We start from the raw sequence: 20185 nt of genomic DNA on the forward strand, positions 1-20185 counted from the left end.
GTGTACACCTATTCATCGACTTCATTGTTATACCGAAACCGCAACTCAACTGGGAAAATAATTTGCATTCCAATCGTATTAAGTTAACACATTTTTAAAAATACAACGTGCTCCTAAATATACGCGACAGACAGTTGAGCATTAAATACGTTAGTGCTTAGGTGCTAATAAATCTTTATTATTATAAATAATTACCCACTAATACTTATCTACCAATAGGCGCGCACGGATTTTTTCTAAAAAGAAAGTGTATGGTATCTCTTTGAAATTCTGTTCAGACTCCAAGCATATCAGTTTACCTATTACATTTCCCATTTACCTATACTCAAGAAGCAGCTGATTTTGTTTTCACAAGTATGAGAAACCTAGGTGGGTATTACACTCACGATGAAGAAGATCACAAATTGAATCGTGAATAATGATACCTGAATATAACTTACATACTACATACATATAAGAACTTTACGTGCTGTACGTTGCATATACCTAGTACCTACCTACCTACACATCCATCAAAATGACGTCATATGGCGCCAATATGTACATTTAGACGGGATGAATTTCGATGACAATGATACGCGTGGTACATGGTTCTCCATTTTCATAATCATTATCGGCAATTATATCGTATTAGCATTCATCGTTAAACAATGAGCAGATACCGCATTTTGCAATTACGGTACGTGCCGAACTCGAATTTAAATTGCAAATTCGTAAATTGATTTAAAAAAATTATATTTACAAACTAGTTCAAAGTTGCGTAGCCTTTGTGGTCATATGTGTAGAGAGAAAAGATACCCACTAGATCAGCAAAATGCAAGCACTTTACCAACAATTATTTTGTTTTGACTCATTTAACGGTTTTTGTATTACGGTACTTTCGTCTTCCTCGAATTGTGATGTAATCTAATTCTTCGCAACCAAATACAACATAACGTCTAGAAAACTAGGTTGGTTGTCTAGTGATGTGCTTTTTTTTTTTTTGAATTCCTATGTAGCGATGATAATTTTTTATATATGTATACCCGTACGTCGTGAATTTAAAAGTGCACATGTGGATTTCAACTTTTCAGCAGTGTTATTCTATAAATCATACAAAACCATATTAAGTTAGATGGGCTATCTAGTGCTGACGTTCACACTGGACCTTATTTAAAGCAACTTTTTTTATCGTAGGTACTGTACAATTACATATATTTTCTAATCCGTAGACTAGGAAATTTGTGAAAATGAGGAGATGAAAAATTATAAATCTTGAATACCTACTTAATGCCTCTTTTGAAAAACATAAGTTGCTTCAAAAGAAACAATAATCTATAATTTTTTCTTTAATCGCTCATTTACCTACTTTTGCATTCGTTTTTGACAAATAATTAGTTATCAACTTAGGTACACACTCATTTGCAAATTGGTGAAAATCATTCAAGATGGATTCTTTTTTTGTCCCAAAACTTGAAATGAAAGATTAACGAGAGCTATTTTCAGATTTACTTCAAGTATTCGTATGTACATGTTTCCTAAATTGAAGCAATTTAAAAAACTGAAAAATTCGGAGAAATTGTAATGAAATGCTACGTACAATTAAGTTTGTCAAACCGAGAGCAAAAACGACTTCGAGAACCAATCAGTGACCTTAAGTGGTCAGGCAGGCAGATGACCTTGGGCGACTTGGACAGTGAGACAGGCATTCAGACAACTTCGAGAGGCCTGATAGGCAAACAGACGACCATAAGGATATAGTGAGGTAGGCAGTGACCATAAGAGGGCAGCCAAACGGGTTAATGAACTTAATAACTCAGTCAGGAATACAGGCGACCTGGTACAGCCATCCTGACAGGTCAAATGTCCTTGAGAGGCCATATGCAGAGAAGCACTTAGATACATTAGTCAACTTTGAGAGGCCAGAAAGGCAGACAGATGACCTTGAGAAGCTGGACAGGTAGATCAGTGACCTTGAGAGTTTCGACATCCAGACAGACACTCAGACTGAGGTACTACAGAATATGGCCAAGTAGCTAGTACATACGAGTACATATGTATATCCCAACATTTTGTTCCCTATTAGTGAAAAAATCAACTTTTACTGAAGCTTCTAAATCGCTTCACAAACGGTAGCAATTTTATCGATAGGTAGATTTTGGGGTATAGAAGAAATTTTGAACAATTTGTTCTAAAAATTGACGATTTTGGAATTTTTCTTTTTTTGAGAGATTTCCAACTCGTAAAAAATTACACTTTTCAACCAGCAATCTCTTCAGATTTGTGATTCACCTGCCTTGATCGATTCGGAACGGCGAGCTTATGATGACATTTAATCTGCAGCCTCTGAAGATGATTGCAACGCCTTCTGCAGCGATTTTGAAATTTCTGGAATAAAATAAACTTTTGCTGGAGACTCCAAGTCGGCTTGAAAATGTGACAATCGATAAGGGGGGAGGGGGAGGAGTTTGACTATAGTAGAGTACACCAATTTTCGGATTTGTATCTTACACCTACAAATAGGCTATTTTTGCCATTTTTAAACATTCATCAAAAAATTAACTTTGGCAGCCCAAAAATTTGTTTCATTAGAGCGGTTTCTCTGACTGAAAATAAAAAGTTCACCTATAATCTTTCCACAAAATTTTTTGAAAAAATGAACAAACAACTAAGTAAATAAGGTAGAATTAGTAAAAAAAAAAAAAAAACTGCAAATCGAATCTCTTGGTACCTTGTTTGAAATCACAATTTACTAATATTCCAATGATATATGTACATCATATTATTTCAGCAACAGTTTGAGATACATATTTTGAAAAACTGAACAATTTCTTTCCTCAATATAAATTGGCTGTTATCATAAATGTAGGTCTAGGTACCTACCAGTGAAATTCCCTCAAAGTTTTGGGCGATTGATTCTGTATTCCTAAATAGAATTCAATTAGAAGTAAGGTAGGTAAGTAGAGATGCTCAACTTGAAACTGAAAAATATGCCATCAAAATATGTATGCAAATACATATGTATTAGGAATTATTTGTAGGTATATCTAAATACAAATTTTTAAAAGACTCGTGTCAAGGAGGGTTGTCAGGATTTTGTTACGTAAACATAAGATAGGTACGATGGAACTGTCATTTCCATCCTTGTTTACCTACTTTTTTTCAGTAGTAGGCCTACTTTTATGGTAGGTACTCATTGTACGTATCTACCACCGGTAGGTAGGTATACTTCTTTATTATAATTTATATGATATGGAAATGCTCCCCGTCATAGCATGTGTTAGATAAAAAGCGATTTTTTGTCGCATGAACATCGGTGGTTGCTAGGTGTAGTACTGGTTTCCTGCGATACCGCACCGTTCCACAAAATAATCATTTGTGACACCTGTGTTGAATAACAATTTCAAAACATTGATTATCGTTCTATCTAATAAGTAAACAAGGTGGTCTAGGTATATCCGAAATTATACATCCTCAAATAACAGTAGCGTTTGAACCAGTTGTACCAATTACGAGTATTTCCTTTTGGTAAACCACTGTTAATTGCAAAATTTATGACAGGAAATCTGTATACAATTTTTGTAAATGATGTGGAACACTCCAGGGAATCTTTTGGTGACTCAGTCGTCAGTTTCTTTAATTTTTTTTTTTACTGGATTCATCCCTCTGAGTCTGAGTCCTCTCAGTCGATAACTTTTATGGAGCGTGAGGGTGAGAACAGATGGGCAGAAGAAACACAGAGAAGCCAAAACTGGCATGGCTTGATACAAATAAGTATGGAATATAATTCACAAAATTATTTAGCTGTTCAAACGAAAGACTTTGAGTTTTTCTCGTACTTTTTTTTTCTGCGCATCAAAATAAATAATGATTCAAATAAAAAATCAGACCTGCTCACATACTCACATGAATTCAAAATAAAGATTTTCGTAAGAATGAGTCTTGTCGAAAATTCACGAAAAATGCAAATTTGTTCACTAAAGACGAATGAAAAACATGCCAAACATGAGAATCGCAAATACAAGTAGATATGTATTACCTATTACCCCACATTGTACTCGACTCGACATGCAAAAAGAGAAAAGATTGAATTTTGAAATTCTTCGAAAAATGTAATGTTATTTGAGCAATACCTACCTATTTATCTTTTCCTTCCACGCAATTTCAACGCATTTTATTGCGTTTGTTATTCGTATATGTCCTCTTTAGTAATTCAGTTTTCGAGTTCGTGCATACGAGTGTCTTATCTATTAGTATACACATGAGCGACGCAAAGCCCACACAAGCCGTTGTTGACTTTCTTTGAGATATTATCATTTCTGTTTACATCAGAACCTTACTTGGTCACACTTCGCGAAATAAATGGCATTAGTGGTCAGTAAAATAAAATTTGAACGAAGTTATTATGGTGACCGAGATTATGTAGGTCTAGGTACACATAAATAATAAACTACGAGGTAGTAGAGGCATGAATCACGTGTCCACTGTCCAGAAAATTGTAGGTACCTAACCTACATCACTTTATTTTCATCTATAATCTGTATTAATGTTATGGTGGAAACATTTTTATCATTTATTGGAAATTCATTTGGATTTTATTCAAGGTATGGAAACATAATTAAATTTCTTCAAAATTGAAGCTACATTTTCAAAGAAAATTCCATCATATTTTCATTTACGACAGTTTAGCAAAAAAGTTATGAGGAAGCTTATTCGACTTTTTTACTTCAGTTCGCCATCTGCCAATGTCTGATGTCCGATGTTTAAGGTCAAGTTGATCATAAATCAAGAAATGAAAACTAAATTTTGATGATCTCCGATCACGTCGAATACACTACGTAAGTACCTCTATACTCATACTTCATTTTCTAAACCATTATTCTCATCACATTTCTAATTACTATCTGTGCAAAAAAAATAATAATTAGGCAGTTTTTTCCAATCTTACATGATTTTTATTTCAAATTCCTAAATAATCGTAGGAATGGAATTTTAGATATTGTGGTGATTCAGCTTAAATCATTCTACCTAGGTACCTACAACGGAGCTAGATGTAGAATGTCTCACCTCGTATTTTTGCATTTCTCTCCTAATGGATACATAGGTTATCTATAAATAATGTCATTTCATTATCACCGGTTCAACATTAACTCATCCAGGTATGGATTTCATTTTTCTCTGCAATGAATCCGATTTTGTTTGTTTCATGTGAAAGTACAATAGGTAAGTAAATAGCGTATAGAAAGCATTTTTCTCAAAAATAGAAACGAGAGGTTCTGCGATTTGAAAAAATTTCTAGCTGCCAAATTCCAATTACCTATTGACGTTGGAATTGAAAAATCAATAAAAAAAATATAATCAAAGTTAAGTGTTGATGGATTCCAATGGAAATGAAAAGACAAAAAAAAACAAAAATCCAAATTCTTCTGCAAATTAGTGAATTACATTAAATCTCATCAGTTATCTAATCGACATTGTTTATATTGCTACTGCTGTCATTCGTGTAATCACGCATTTCACCTGTTTTAATTCAACGAGTTACCCGCATTCTTTTACAAGCCTATAAATATACTACATAGCTTATTGCATATACGCTATTACGATATTAGTGTAGGTATATACCTAATAAGTATACTAAATATCTGCAGATAAGATAATGTTTTTTTGTTTGTGTTGTTAGGATGACATTTTTATAATGTTTTTCGAAGGAGCTGTTTCAACCAGCTAATTAAGATAATTTGGACATTATAGGCTTGGAATTCAAAAGTAAGTAGGTACGCATAGTTATTTTGTAATTCTATGAGAAGATAATACCCAATTCAAGTTTGAAAATGAGTTTACCTGATTTTTCAGTAAATTTTTTTTCAATTAGGGAGATACGAGTACATTTTTATCAATGTGAATTTTTCTTATAAGAAGAGTTGAAAAAATTAGGACAATCTGGCGTGAAATTATCCAACACCTTGGTAAGAGCAAATATAACACCAAAATAATTTTAAAAATACACTTTCATTTCGGTAGTTATGTTTAAAAAAATACCTACTTACGCAATACATATTATAATCATTTTCATACATTACAAGAACTTTATCTAGGTAGGCTTGAATCCAAAAAGTAGACAAAATAGGTACCCCAAAACTCTGCGTCGAACAATATAAAATTTAATTATTATTCTAACCAACTGGCTTGACAACAAAAAGGTGGTTGAATCAGAATGTATGTAGGTTTCTAACTGCTTAGTATATAAAATTTCATTTTAAAAGCAGTCACCTAGGTATATTAACAAGACCTCACGTGGATTCAGTTTTTGTTCAGAACAAAAAAAAAAAAAAACACACATTTTAGATACAATTAAGCAGAAATTTAGAAAACCTTGGAATTTTAAGGCAAGTAATTTTTCAATTGCATGATACCTATCAGACGTCAAATTCGCACATATAGGTAGAATTTTTACAGTAGATAATAAATTAATTTTTCAAATTTATATAGGTAAAGTACCAATAACTAACAAATCGTAAGTATACAATACATACGTACATGAGTGAAGAAAATTCATCACTATCCTATACACGTGAGCCCAACCTTCTAATTATAGGCATTATTTTATTTTGAAATATGTTAATAATTCTGTGCATGATTTTAGTATTGTTACTGACTCACTTATCTTTTGTTTTTAGTATCTTTTTGTTTTGTTTCTGGTTATTTCTCACTTTATACTTCCTTATTTTTTGTATTTTTTTTTCTTCTTCCTTTTCAATTTATAAAACGATATTTAGTTTTTTTCTCTCTTAGTTATAATCGGTCTCTCCTGTAATTGCTTCTGGCTGTTGGAGATACCTAAATTGTAAAAATAAAATAAAATAAATAAAATATCAATCGGAATTAAAAATCAAGTCGGTTCCTTCGGTTTTGCTCATTTTTTTCACGGTAAAATAACCACCAATAGGTACTTTTATCCAAACCCTTCAGAGAGTTGGACTGAGTCTCGAGTTTTCTACTCATTTGGGATTTCTCACAGATTTATCAAATTTTGAAGGCTCATATCTCACAACTGGTTGATCTTGACGCAAATTCCGTCAGTGGAAGTTTAATTATTAGGGAGTAAGTACATGAAAAATCCAAAATCAGTATAGGTAGGTATATCTAATTTAAACTGTACACAGACATGAGCTCTCAAAATGAAAACTCAAGTTTTCATGCTGGCAGAAGTTGAAGATTTCAACATTCCTTGAATGAGAATGATTCAATTTTTTCTGTGCGGCATCTTTTCTCTCCCAAGAAAATTGTTCGCCAATGTTGCATGGAATTTTAAATGTGTAGATATGCTTCCAAATACATTGTAAACAATGAATTACACTTAAGAAAATGCAAAAATAAGCTGCTGTTAGCTATGTTAGCTAGGCACTGATATATTTATATTTATCACGATACACGATACTTTATTCTATTATATTATAACATTGCAATGTTTCCCAAGTTCCACATGCAAGCCAAACTGACTTCGCGATGGCACGCATCAAAAACACAGTTCACTTCAAAAAATCATAAGCGTACGTATTTACACCGTTTTCACTTGTTTTAAAAATAACGTAAAAATCTCACAATAATAAATTTTTAAAATAGTATTAAAAAAACAAGATACGATAGTCATAACTTCTCCACATTTTGTGATTTTCGCTAATTAACGCAGCGGCTACTATACTTTTCCTTTTGTAAATGAACGTACCCTAATACGAGCTTGAGAAAAGAAAACGTTTTTCAACAATTAAAGTCCTATGGCAATCTCAACCTAATTAATTCGGTGATCTGTATATTTAGACATGCTCATTAGTGAGAGGTACACATTCGCATAAAATAAAGAAACAAATTACAATACGATGAACTATGAAATTGAATAGGTATAGGTAAAGTTTTTCTAAAACTAGGTGAAGTATCTGCAATAGCGCTGTATGGCGTGGCGTAGCGTACCTTTACCTATCATAAAAAATATGAAACTGCATGTAAGTATGTACTCCAGATGCAAAATGTAAATTTATTGGAAATCGAAATTCGTAAAACATCCAATTTAAAAAAATATTAGGAACCCCCTTCCGTATCAAAAAACATATATACATATGTAGATGTACCTATACGTACTAATAGGTACCTGTCTCATCAACTCGGTCTAAATATGTAAGCAAGGCAATACATTGTCAAGTGTCTTTTCCCACTGCTGAAGATCGACCTTCAAAAAATATCGTCATACCTGGGTGAGTGAAAATTTTCCATAACTCACGTAGAAATGCACTGGGTGAAGGACGCTACGAATAAAGGCCCACGAAATTCATTAAATGTAACGGTAAATTTTTTAATGTTCTAATCCTATTTGCCATCGCTAATTTATACGTATCAAGGTTTTGCGAGTAACAGCTTCTAACATTCATTCATTCATTCATTCACTCATTCTTCATTCATTCATCCGCTCATTACTCAACTCTTTCAAATCCTAACAACCAATGTAGGTACGAATATCTTTAAACCTACTTTTATTTTACTATTAGTGTAGGAGTTTGGATCATATAAAATTATTAAGCACTTGAATGTCAATGGCTCAACAATTTCGAGAAATCTGTTCACGATAAGTTCATTAAAGTAATACATACCTAACAAGTTGATAGACTCTGGTGACATGCAGCTAGCCCACGTATATGTATGAAGTTGAAAATATCGATTACACAAATTCAGCATACTTACATATAATTTTTATAAAGTTAAAACCTATTCCACTCAACAGGGCCCTCCAATTTTGCTCAATTTCTTTTTTTTTACAAGTTCTGTTCCTTTTCAATGATTTAACATGCCTAATTACGGCTGAGAAGAGAAGTGAAGCTTTGTATTTACTTAACCAGCCGATGATTTCAGTGAATAAAATTCTCAACGTATTCTAGCTCCTTCGATTTCAAACATAGTAAAATATAAACATGATTTTTTCTGTAAAGCATGCAACATTTATTTCGCCTGAATTCAAAATTGAATAGATGAAGACTCTTGATTTTTTTTAATTTTTAAAAATGCTTTTGCACCTTCCAATATTGAGTTTATACAAACAATGAAATTAACCCAGCTTGTAAAACTTTTAATGCTCTTCAAAAAAGATCATAGTCACTATACCTATCTATGTCTAACATTGAAGGCGACAGTCAGAGCATTTTGAAAATTTCAATAAGCTCCTTCAATTTCGAAGGTAGGCTAAAACTGAAATATAACTGAAAAAGAAGTCATCAAGACTAGAATTCGTTCATTAAAAATAAGAAAAAGTTTGAATCATTCAAATGATATTACTACCTATAACCCATGGTTGATGCTCGAGAGGACAAAAAAAACGTGGCTGTAGGTGAGTTGATTCCCAAATGATTTTTTTTTTTAGAAATTAATTGAGCAGTCAAATTAATTCTCACGTCGTTTTTGACTAATTTCGAATTGATTCCATCTTACAAGCAACCTATACCTCTTCATCGTACTCCTCGTTTTTTTCCGTTGAGTGCAACTCGAGTTCCAAAATCTACACTTGAGTGTCAAATTTTGACACTTCTCTACTGTATGAGCAAAAACGACGAGGGAATCAATTGGATCATTTTTTGTGCATTGGAAATCTACTCATCAACTCCCAAAAATTTTATCATGACAAATTGCCTATCTTCAAAATTAAAAGGCCCACATTTTCAAGATTTAGGGCACCTTATTGAATTTGAAAATTTTGAATCAAGGTAGCACCTTCAATTTTCAAGATAGGAATAATTCTTTCAATCTACATGATAGACAGCCAGTCATAATAACGCTTCTTGTTCGTCTTTTCGAGTATTATCTGCAAGTGAACTTCGACATAGACAATCAGTTTATAGGGTTGACAACTCAATTCGCATTTACGTAGTTCGCGATGCTGTATTTAGCAGGCAAAATAGTTGACACTGGTCCCGGAACACCTGGTATACGTACATACAACATCAAAGATGGTAGGTGTTACACGCACGATTTTTTTCTTTCACAATTCCATTCGCGTCTTCACTCTTTATTTCTATTTCTAAATCGATCATTCAAAACTAATTGTCGTATATGGACACAGGCAGCTCAGAGTTATTTACGAGTAGGCTATCAACTATTTCACACACAACCTGCTATTCTATTTTAACCAGTCGCAGTCAAGCTCTTAACATTAAATAGTAAGTTTATACCTACATACCTTTATATACTACACAGATTGCATAATTGTTTGAATACCCGTTAATCAGACACTTTAGGTCGTAGGAAGTGAGTAGATCTATACCTAAACCTATGTACTGTACTTCGAATTAAAAGGAAATGTTTCGACATGAGAATTATCAAAGACTCATAAATTGCAATCAATTTTGGCGAAAAATTTTGCGCCTATGCGAGTGACGAACAATGTTTATAATAATTATAACAATGAAGCGGGTGTGAATTTTAGTGATAAGATAAAAAATATTAACCGAGTTAACTCGTGTTAATAACTTTAATTACACGTGTTATGAAAATTCGCTTTCTTTTTGTCAAGTTCGGATGAAAAATTACCTTCGTGTGTTTCCTTACTATCATCGTAGATACACATATGCTCAGTATGGTATTCCTACATCCAGAGGAAGGTACTTATCGCGTGAATATCCTGATTATAACCGTCAATTTATATCTACAGTTATTTTTTTTTTGAATGTGAGTTGGTATATCGTCTAATTATTTCATTTTCCCATAACTAACGAAACGTTACCTAAAATTATTTAAATAATTTTCCTTAATTTTTAAATTGTCAGAGGGACTTTTAGGAATTTTTAAAAATCAAGATGTTGAAATTTTTTTATACAGATTTTTAAAATGTTTCACGATTTAGAGTTTTTTCCTCGAAGAAAAATTCAAAATTTTTGGTCAGAAGATCATAACCAAATTTTTCATTTTTTTTTCAATAATTCGGAAAAATAAATCTTATGTACTTATTTTTTCTGCTTTTTGTCTCATTTGAAAATTTGCTTGTTTTCTTAACCAAAAAAAATAAAAAGTACTCGCGAATGATGTATTGTTATTTGTTTCTCGTTTTAAAAATTCGTCTAGCACTTTGCATACGATATAGGTATTACCTACGTAGATGCCTACATAAAAAGGGTGCCAATTTTTGGTACTTGGTAAATCTGCGATCCAAGATTTTGATTTTGTCTGAGATATTTATGATACCCATATGCATAAATGAAATAATATTATGCATACTCGTATCTATATAAAAGCTTTGCCCTACGTGCCAGAATTTTAAAAACGAAAATGTTCGCCCACTCTTCACAAAGTGACTTTACGTTAGCTGTAGGTACTAGGTACCTACCTCTACCTATCTACATGTGAAATCATTATATTGCCAGACATTTTATTTTATGCCATGGGAAAATAAAGGGTCTTTTAATTAAATTTCATTTACGAAGTTCCAACAGCTGGCAACAAAATAATTAGCAAATCTGTCTTATTTGGCATTTATCAAAACCAGTTTTTGTTATGGCGCTTATGTTGCCATTCAACCCATTCGCGACACACGAAGACTCATAAGCACGGTCAAAGATATTGTAAGTACATACCTATACCTACCTACGTACAAATGCATCTTTTCAAAATGATATTTTTTACAACATTTTTGAAAATATCATCAATAAATGATGGAACACGATGATGAAAAATGATTCGTTTGAGGCTACTTTTAACTTTTAATTACCTTAACACATCTACCGCTCACCTTCTCTCCTGCAATACTTTAGCTGTCACGTTGCATGAATTACAGACAGCCGAATCAAAAATACGATGTAACCCACCATTAGTAATAAATCCTTTTCCAATAGTTCACGAAACGAGTGTTGCGATAACGGGTTCTGTTTCGCGACGTAATTAATAATAATAAGGAAAACGTATTTTTTAAATTGATAACAAAGTTTAATTGCCAACCGGGAGCACCTTTACGTGTTTCTTTTTACGCGTAACGCGCGATGCTGAAGCAAGTATGAGGACAATTGCAGAATAGTTAGAATTAAAAAAAAAAAAAAAACAGAATTTTCATTTTATATAAATCAATGCATTAAAAGGGAACCTAGTCAACTCGTCGTCTCCGATTTGGCTGAAATTTGGTTCACTGAAAGTTCATGTCACCTACACCTCAAAATCAAATTTTCTGCTGCCGAAGTTGATTTTTCGAATTTTGGTGAATTTTTGAAAATGGATGAAATAGACCATTTTTTTACTGATAAAATTTTCTTTAAAAGGATGAACCGCGAGATAAAAAACTGAAATTCAGTTTGGATACCAAAGTCGACCTCCTGAATTGATTGCAGCCATTTTCGAGACGATATGGAGCTTCTTGCAGAAATTAGTTTTTCTCCAGTACCTACACTGGATTCGCTCCTCCAGAAAAAGCACTATATTATTAACTACGGCAGCTGAAAATTTGGTCCTATGGTGTTGATGACATGAACTTTCAGTGTGCCAAATTTCAGCTAAATCTGAGGTGACGAATTGACGAGTTAACGAGGTTCCCTTGTTAGGTTAAGTACATATATCTGATTTTTTCAAGTTTTGATTTTTTTATGGCAAATGAGCATTTGAATTTTCAAAAATTCCCCGGAAATAGAAAGAAAGGTAGATATCTACCTAATCTATCGTTTTTAAACACTCTGGATTGCTAAAAAAAAAAAGTTGGGAATGGTAAAAATTAATGGCAAAACAAAATGTCTGCTTTCGAATTCAAATCTTCACACCAAACTCTTTAACGAACCAATACGTAGGTACTTACAGAAAAATATTAATCCAATAGGCCTACACGAAGCAGTCATCACTCATCAAGCCATCTAACTTTTTTGTGCCTCGCCCTCTTCCAGGCCCGTAGCCAGCGTAGGGGCAGCCGGGGCAATGCCCCGGCTAGAAAGGCTGTTTGCCCCAGGTAGCAAAATCAAAAAAAAAAAAAAACACGTTTGCCCCACCAGCAAAATCAGAAAAAAAATCAGAAAGTGCCAAAAACCAAAAACTCAACAATGTAAAATTATGGTTACGTTCATGAAATGGCTACACTAGCATGAATTGCATTTGATAGCTCGATGGCTCGCTCGATGCGTTCACTAAATTTTAAATCAAAAATTTGATATGTAATTTGAGTAAAAATTAGTAATTTGTGAGGATCAGAAATCCAGTAAGGTGCACCGGGGGAAGTTGGAATTCGGGGTAAGTTAGAAAACTTGCTCTAGCACCTAGAGGTTTATATCTGGTGAAGTGCCACTAAAGGTGACTTGAGGGTACTACACCTACTTCATCACGGCATAAAAATTTTCGCGATTCAGTTTCATTTTAGATGTCTTTGGTTCAATTGTATTTTGTTGTTGTTTTGAACTTGTTTTGAATTTGTTCTAAAATACAAACTTTCTATTTCTTAGTTTTTCGCATATAGCGGACGAACCGTGCGTCCTAGTGAAAATCTGATGAGAGTGGTCTCAAAGAGAATTAAATTCTCTACAATTTTGTTGAAAGGCAATTTTTCTAGGACGCTCCGTTTGTGATCTACGCCTCTGCAAAGTTTAGCCTGTTCTGACTTCCCCCAATTGGGAAAAGTCGAAAAAGTTTATATTTTATTCCACTGAGCGAAATCTACTGAGTCAATCGCGCTCAAATTTTCACCATAGGTTAAGAACCGTTATGGGAACCTACATAATAAATTTGATCCATATTGGTTCATTAGAAGGAGAGTAACAACTGGTCAAAGTTCAAATTGCAAAAAATCATTCTGACTTGCCCCGGTGCACCTTACATCTTTTTGCAATTTTTTTCGAAAAGTGAGACTTTCACTTTGTGCAATTTATGGCAATTTTACATAAAAAATTGAGACTTTTACACTACGAAAAAGCTAAAATTTTCAGCAATAGGGAAGACCTATGGACAATTTTTAAGAAAGAATGAAAATTTTTATAATTTTTTGCGAAAAACCGAGAATTTTGACAATCTTAGCAAAAAGCAAGATGGACTATTTTTGAGGAAAACCACTATTTTTTTCGCAACCTTCTGTTGAAAATGGGAGACATTTCGGTCATTGACATTTTTTTCAAACAAAAAAGCGGAATTATTTGGTAATTTTTTGAAAGGGAAATGGATATTTCTTGAATTTTTTTTACCAAAAAGTAACAATTTTTGGCAAGAAACGAGGATATTTTTGGAAATGTTGACAAAAAGTGAGATTTTGAGCTATTTTTGGCGATAAAAGTGTATGTATAAGTAGGTCAACTTTCTCAAATTATTCACTTATGGATATCAAGTACTAGCATTTTTTTCTCATCAAGTTAAATGCAAAAATTGAATTTTTGAAATTAAAAAAAAATAATAATAATTTGGAAAACCAAAGCTACTTATCGAAAAAGTAACCCAATTTAGTAACTTAGTTTCTTGAAAAGTGACCAAGTACGAACCCTGAGTGAGGGCAAAAGTTTGTTTCGAGAAAATAAATAAAGTTTTTTCAGGTGAAAAGAGCGTTTTTTGTCTTAACATTTCTTTAAAAATTTGAATAATATATTTTTTTAATGTTGTTTGGACGCGATTCAAATTTGACTATTTTACATCATGACAAAATTTAAACAGAAACAGTCACAGCCAAAGAATTATTACAAGAGTTTCACAGTAAATCGCGCAGATTACAGCTGTATTAGACTCAACACCAGCATCACGCATTATGTATAATCTTTTTCTGAAATATACACACTCATTCTGTTCATTTTTTTTTAAAATTGTTTTGGAATAACGGATGGTTGAGGGGGGTTAAAGGGGGGGGGGATGTTTCACAGATGTTCGAGCCTCAAAAAGTGCTGCCCCAGCTGATATTTCCTTCGCCCCAGCTACAGCCAGATTCTGGCTACGGGCCTGCTCTTCCTTTCTTAGACAACAAAATTACATCACCAGACCAAATTTTATAACCTGAATTTTATTCCTAAATTTTTTTCAGATTGTTTTAAAGTCAAATTTTTCTCAATTTTTACAAAAAATTCCAAATTTGATAAAATTGAGATAGGAATCTGAAATTTGATTTGAAGTTCATTCGTGACTTCTCAAATCGAGTATTGGTCGTTTTGATCCATTTTAAAGCCACTTGCAGATTTTTGGATTTTATTTCTATACCTATTAAAAGGATGTTGAAATTTATTTCGGTCCATTTTATGACAATTTTTCTGAAAACAAAAAATCTAGGAATTATCTGGAAACTCCACGGAAGTGAATTTGAAAAAAATTAAGCAAAACGGAAGGATCTGACTTGAAAACATTTTTTAAAATTTTATGCTTCAGTGATCTGTGGTAATCTATTATTTTCTTTTCCAAAAACAAAATAGCTCATCATTAGTACTTTTTGATTGTATCCTTACTGCTGTTCATATATGAATTTCATAAAATATGCGTTAACAATTCCTCCCTGCCCCCCCCCCCAGAAAATCATCCAAATTCAAGCTAAAATTGTAACCGGATTTGGACTCATCGCTAGATATTGAAAAAAAAAATGCAAGTAGATAGGAAGAAATTAACTAAATCAATCAGCCATAAAATTCGTCAAGTCAATTGTTCAAATGTTCTGTTATTTCATTACATAGGTAGGGTACCTAAAAGTATATGAACAAGATTTCGCTTCAAGTTGATAACTTTTCTCTATTTCTTATTCAACACTCAAAATGGATGAGCTAAGCTGAAACTTTCGCTCCGAATTCCTAGCAGTTATTTAATCTCTCATCGTGATTCATGTGTATACTTACTTACTCTAAATCAATCGCCGAAGCATTTCAATAAAACTTGTGAAATGGAAACAGTGCCATAGCTCCACATACTCATATCTATCTACGCAGTGCCAATAAGCAAATAGATAGGCAAATATTTGGCAAGTTACGTAAAACATCAAACATCCTCCAAATTCTTTTAAAATAATAACGAAAAATTTGTTAAGATCGCTCGCGAATCACGATATACTATTCAAATCAAATTAGACAACTTGACACGTGTAATTACATGATAGTTCAAAGCTTTGATATGTACAAAGACAACATTAGCGAAGTTTTCAATCATTACCTCAGTAAATCTGGAATAACAGAATTAGGTAGGTAAATTGTACATAATGAAATTGATTTTGTGTTATTTATCAAAGCTCTGATAGTGATCTGAATTACAAGTAGGTCTAGAGACATATTCAATGGAATTACTCTAGTAGGTAATACATAGGTTTATGCTTGTTTAGCTTCTGTGCATTTCTTCTACAATTGCTACCTATAATTAAAATCAGGCACGTAAAAACTTACCGGTAACGCTCTTGGAGTACCCAATCCGTATTTCACTTTGGCATATTTCTTCATAAAAATCCTCCATATGGTGTACGCCATTCCTACACCTGGATACTTAAACTGATTTCATTTTTTTTCTTTTTTTGCATCACTATCGCGTAAAAATCCGACCGCGGCTCGAGCCTCGAGACGATATCGCACGACACGTAATTATTACATTAACGTAAACAAAGCGAGGAAACCGCATCAAAAAACTTTTTATCAGCACCATCGAAGGTAGGTACTTGAAACGATTAGAACTTTAATAACCCAGTTTTTACATTATTGCGCGAACCGCTTAGACACCGCCATCGCCAGGCCATACTTAGTTTCCGAAAACAACTTCTTAAATTTCAACACAGTCAACGTCAAGAGTAGAGATACGTTTACGTATTTTTTTTTTTTTACGTTGGTGTAAATTTACCGAAACCGCACTTTTTTAACGTTACAGGACTCATTACACAACTGGACGCACGCGTGGATACCTCGACACTGGTACAATGCAAACCTGCAAAACCAAGTTCATTAAAAGGTTGATAATTATGTCTGACAAATAAGTCTAAGTCTACTGTCTATGGGGAGTTCATGAAATGAATGACCAATACATGAGATCATTAAAATCAATGCATGAGATATCTATCACAGAACACCAAGAACATCGCCACAAAAATCTTCAGCTGAACGATTAAATATGTTGCCTATGGTTGAAAAATCTAAGGGAAAACTTCTGAATTTTTGAACGTAAGGTTGAGTAATACAGCAAGAAGTGAAAAAAAAATATTCAAGTTGACAAATTAGCTGAAAAATACACTTTTCTAAACTTCTTTTTGAATATTAGATTTTCAAAAAAGATTTGCCCTCACTTCACTTTGAGTGACACTATTTTTCTTTTTGAAAACTTCAAATGATGAATTGAACTTTCAAAAATCAATTTTCATTTTCCCAAAAATTTGAAATTTTTAGAAAAATAGGTACCTTAGAAGTATTGCTAAAGTTGAAGAAATTTCAAATTCATCAGAAATATAAATTTCTACAGTAGCATTAAACTTCTTAAATGATAAATTTTTGCTGATTTCTGGCCTCGCTCATCTCCAAAATTTGAAGTTAAAAAAAACCTTCCAAATTTGAAAAATGTCAATGCCAGAAACATTGTTGTTGATCATAAAATAATGTTCTTTAGCTTAGGTTTAAGTATTTATAGGTACATATGAGCAAAGGGCTGAAACCAAGACTATACTGAACAGAGATACGGGGGTACCTCACCTATAATTCTTCAAATTAGCAATTACTGATTCTACAGAGTGCACGTTTAATCTTGGATATACCAAGATTTTACTCTGGCTCATTCAGATTTTATCGTGATGTGGAAATTTCTCTTAGGGAGTAGTCAAGGTGTTCAAAAAAGGAATTAAGTCTGTATTTTGACTTTGTATTTATTTTCGAATTCGACCACTCTTTATTGGATTGTGCTTCAGAAGTACAAGGTGCAATGAAATTATGGTGAATAATTTTAAATTGAGCAAAAGAGATAGAAAAGAGTGTTGAATAAGAATCGAACTCTTTGAAAAAAGTAGTTTTAAAAAAGATGACTCAGTCTGAACCTCTCTTCAAAATGGGTTGAATTTTTTGATTTGTTCAGGTTAATTTTTTACTCCTTAAATTTTTGAAAGTTCAAACAACAACACCCCAGTCCTCCTAGCGAAAGCCAAGGAAAAGGCTTTTGAAAATTAATGAATTGAAGAAGCTAAATAGGTAACTTTCTTATGCATGAAAATATGTAATATTATTTCTGGGCAAATTTTTCTAATCCGCCAACATTTTTGAAAAAATTTTAAATTTTGAAAATAAAAAGCAAATTTGCCCCGAGCAAAGCGAAAAAAAAAGCTCCATAAAAAGTATCCTGCTTAAAAAATCGCTGAATTCTTTCTGCATATAATTTCTTTTTGAGTTTATGATCTTGGTTATTTTATAGACAATGTAAAATTTTGAAAAAATTAAATACATACTTACAATCAGTTCAAAATCATTACGATATAATAAGAAACCGGCCTGCCTACCTATCGACTAATTAAACTATGTGTAATTAGGTGGGTAATTCAGTTCCATTGAAAAGTAGCCTACTCGTACAAGTACTTTCAACTAACATTAAAAATAATATCAAACTTACTCCGAAAAATTCACGTCGACTGCGACTGGGTTCTAAAGTTGAAAAAAAAAAATTAACCAAGTATTAAAATATGATCACGAAGCGAATAAGAATAAACACACCACGCACAAAATAATAATAAACCGTTAAAATTTATCAAATTCAGCCAACGAGAGAGCTTTCTGTAAGCACAAATCGAGTCAACGCGTATTAAAACCGTCACGTAAAAAATTCGGTATTGTTATCGGTATCACGATGTTTTAATTTCGAAGCACTTATGATATGATACCTGTAATATCACAACTCAGGTGAAGACGACGAACCACACCACACTACCACTCGAGTCGATTCACGAACTATGGTGTTACACTCATGTCGAAGTTAATGAGAATCTGTTTGTTACGTTGCTACCGTCGCCGTCGTAGGTTGAAGAAGAGAACTGGGGAATATTCCAAACTATTATTTCAATACCAATGGCGTGACCACCAGAGTGCCGTCGCCTTTCAATTCAAACTAATAATACTGGTCATTACACACGACGCTAAACAAAGGTGCACATATCTGCCTATATTGGCTGTTAATCGAAAAGCGTTCGGAAGTGCTAATATTTCACCATTCGGTCCAATACGCCAAACAACTTTTAGTCAGTTAATCTCTCGCATATAGGCTTCAATGAGCAGATATACCTGTGTACATTTAGGATAGGTAGCCACATTTTACTTTTCGTTGTGACAGCCGATTGAGCTTTCCTTTTCCAATAAATTGAACGACGTTCGACTTTAATTCGGACAGAAAAAATGTGAAAGATCGAATGCGAAATTATGCAAATTTATTATCCATTTAACGTTACATTTGCGAAATCTTTGCTTTGGCAGGTAGGCGGTTATTGAAATTTCACTCGTCTTATTGTGAATAGTGGTTATGAAGTGTACATTCAGATTTGCCAAAATTCGCATCGAACATTCGGTATAGGTAGAAGAAAATGTAGATCGTGGATAATATCATAACGGTAAGTACGATCGAGTACTTTTACAAATCAGGCCACTTTAGACCAACTTTTTAGGCATTATTCTATTCTTTTGACTTGTGGGTGGCTATTTACTGGCAAAGGTAGTTTAGAAGAGAATCCTCAACTTCGTGATTTTGAAACATGAATTTATGGACTCGTACTCATTTAAATGATAAAACTTCGGGAAAAAGGGAGGAGAATTGAACCAAATAAAGGAAACCTCTTGGCCGCAAACACGTTCGGAAACGCATTTTTGTTACCAGTGGAGAAAAGCACTTTTAGAGGACCAAAATTTTCTGATGAAAAGCTTGAAGTAAAAAAATATCAAAAAATGTAAATTGAGCAGGTACAGTGGTACACGTTGGTGGAAATCTTTTATTAGATAGTCATCCCATCTAGCATTGCGTTTATACGTCCTCATTTTATATGATCGAGAAAATGAATTTTTAGGGTTTAGTATAGGTAGTGGTAGGTACCTGTAGCTACAATGCTACATATTATTTGGATGCAATTTATTGTTATTTTGAAAAAAGGCGGTTAGCACGATAGCAGTAGTGGGTTAACACGATAAACAATTTACTTACGATAAAGATGTTCGCTCTATATAAAAATGTATACTTCACTACAAAAAAACTATTACGCGATTCGATAAAAAAACGGACGACATTTTTGACAATCTCAACAAAAATGGGAATTTTT

The 20185-nt window shown here is 33.1% G+C and overlaps 1 protein-coding gene across 2 annotated transcripts in view; it reads right to left on the bottom strand.

Moving 5' to 3' along the window:
* The window catches only part of LOC135840685 (puratrophin-1-like), a 166867-nt gene extending 148027 nt beyond the window's left edge, over nt 1-18840 (bottom strand). For both annotated transcript variants that reach the window (XM_065357311.1, XM_065357312.1), the window contains exons 1-2: nt 18499-18840; nt 16311-16839 (exon numbers count right to left, since the gene is read on the bottom strand). In XM_065357311.1, the coding sequence (XP_065213383.1) occupies nt 16311-16391 (81 nt within the window). In that variant the 5' untranslated portion in view covers nt 16392-16839; nt 18499-18840. The remainder of the gene's footprint in view (nt 1-16310; nt 16840-18498) is intronic.
* Between the last annotated feature and the right edge of the window lie 1345 nt (nt 18841-20185).

Source organism: Planococcus citri, chromosome 3 (assembly GCF_950023065.1).
Source record: "Planococcus citri chromosome 3, ihPlaCitr1.1, whole genome shotgun sequence".
Lineage (NCBI taxonomy): Eukaryota > Metazoa > Arthropoda > Insecta > Hemiptera > Pseudococcidae > Planococcus > Planococcus citri.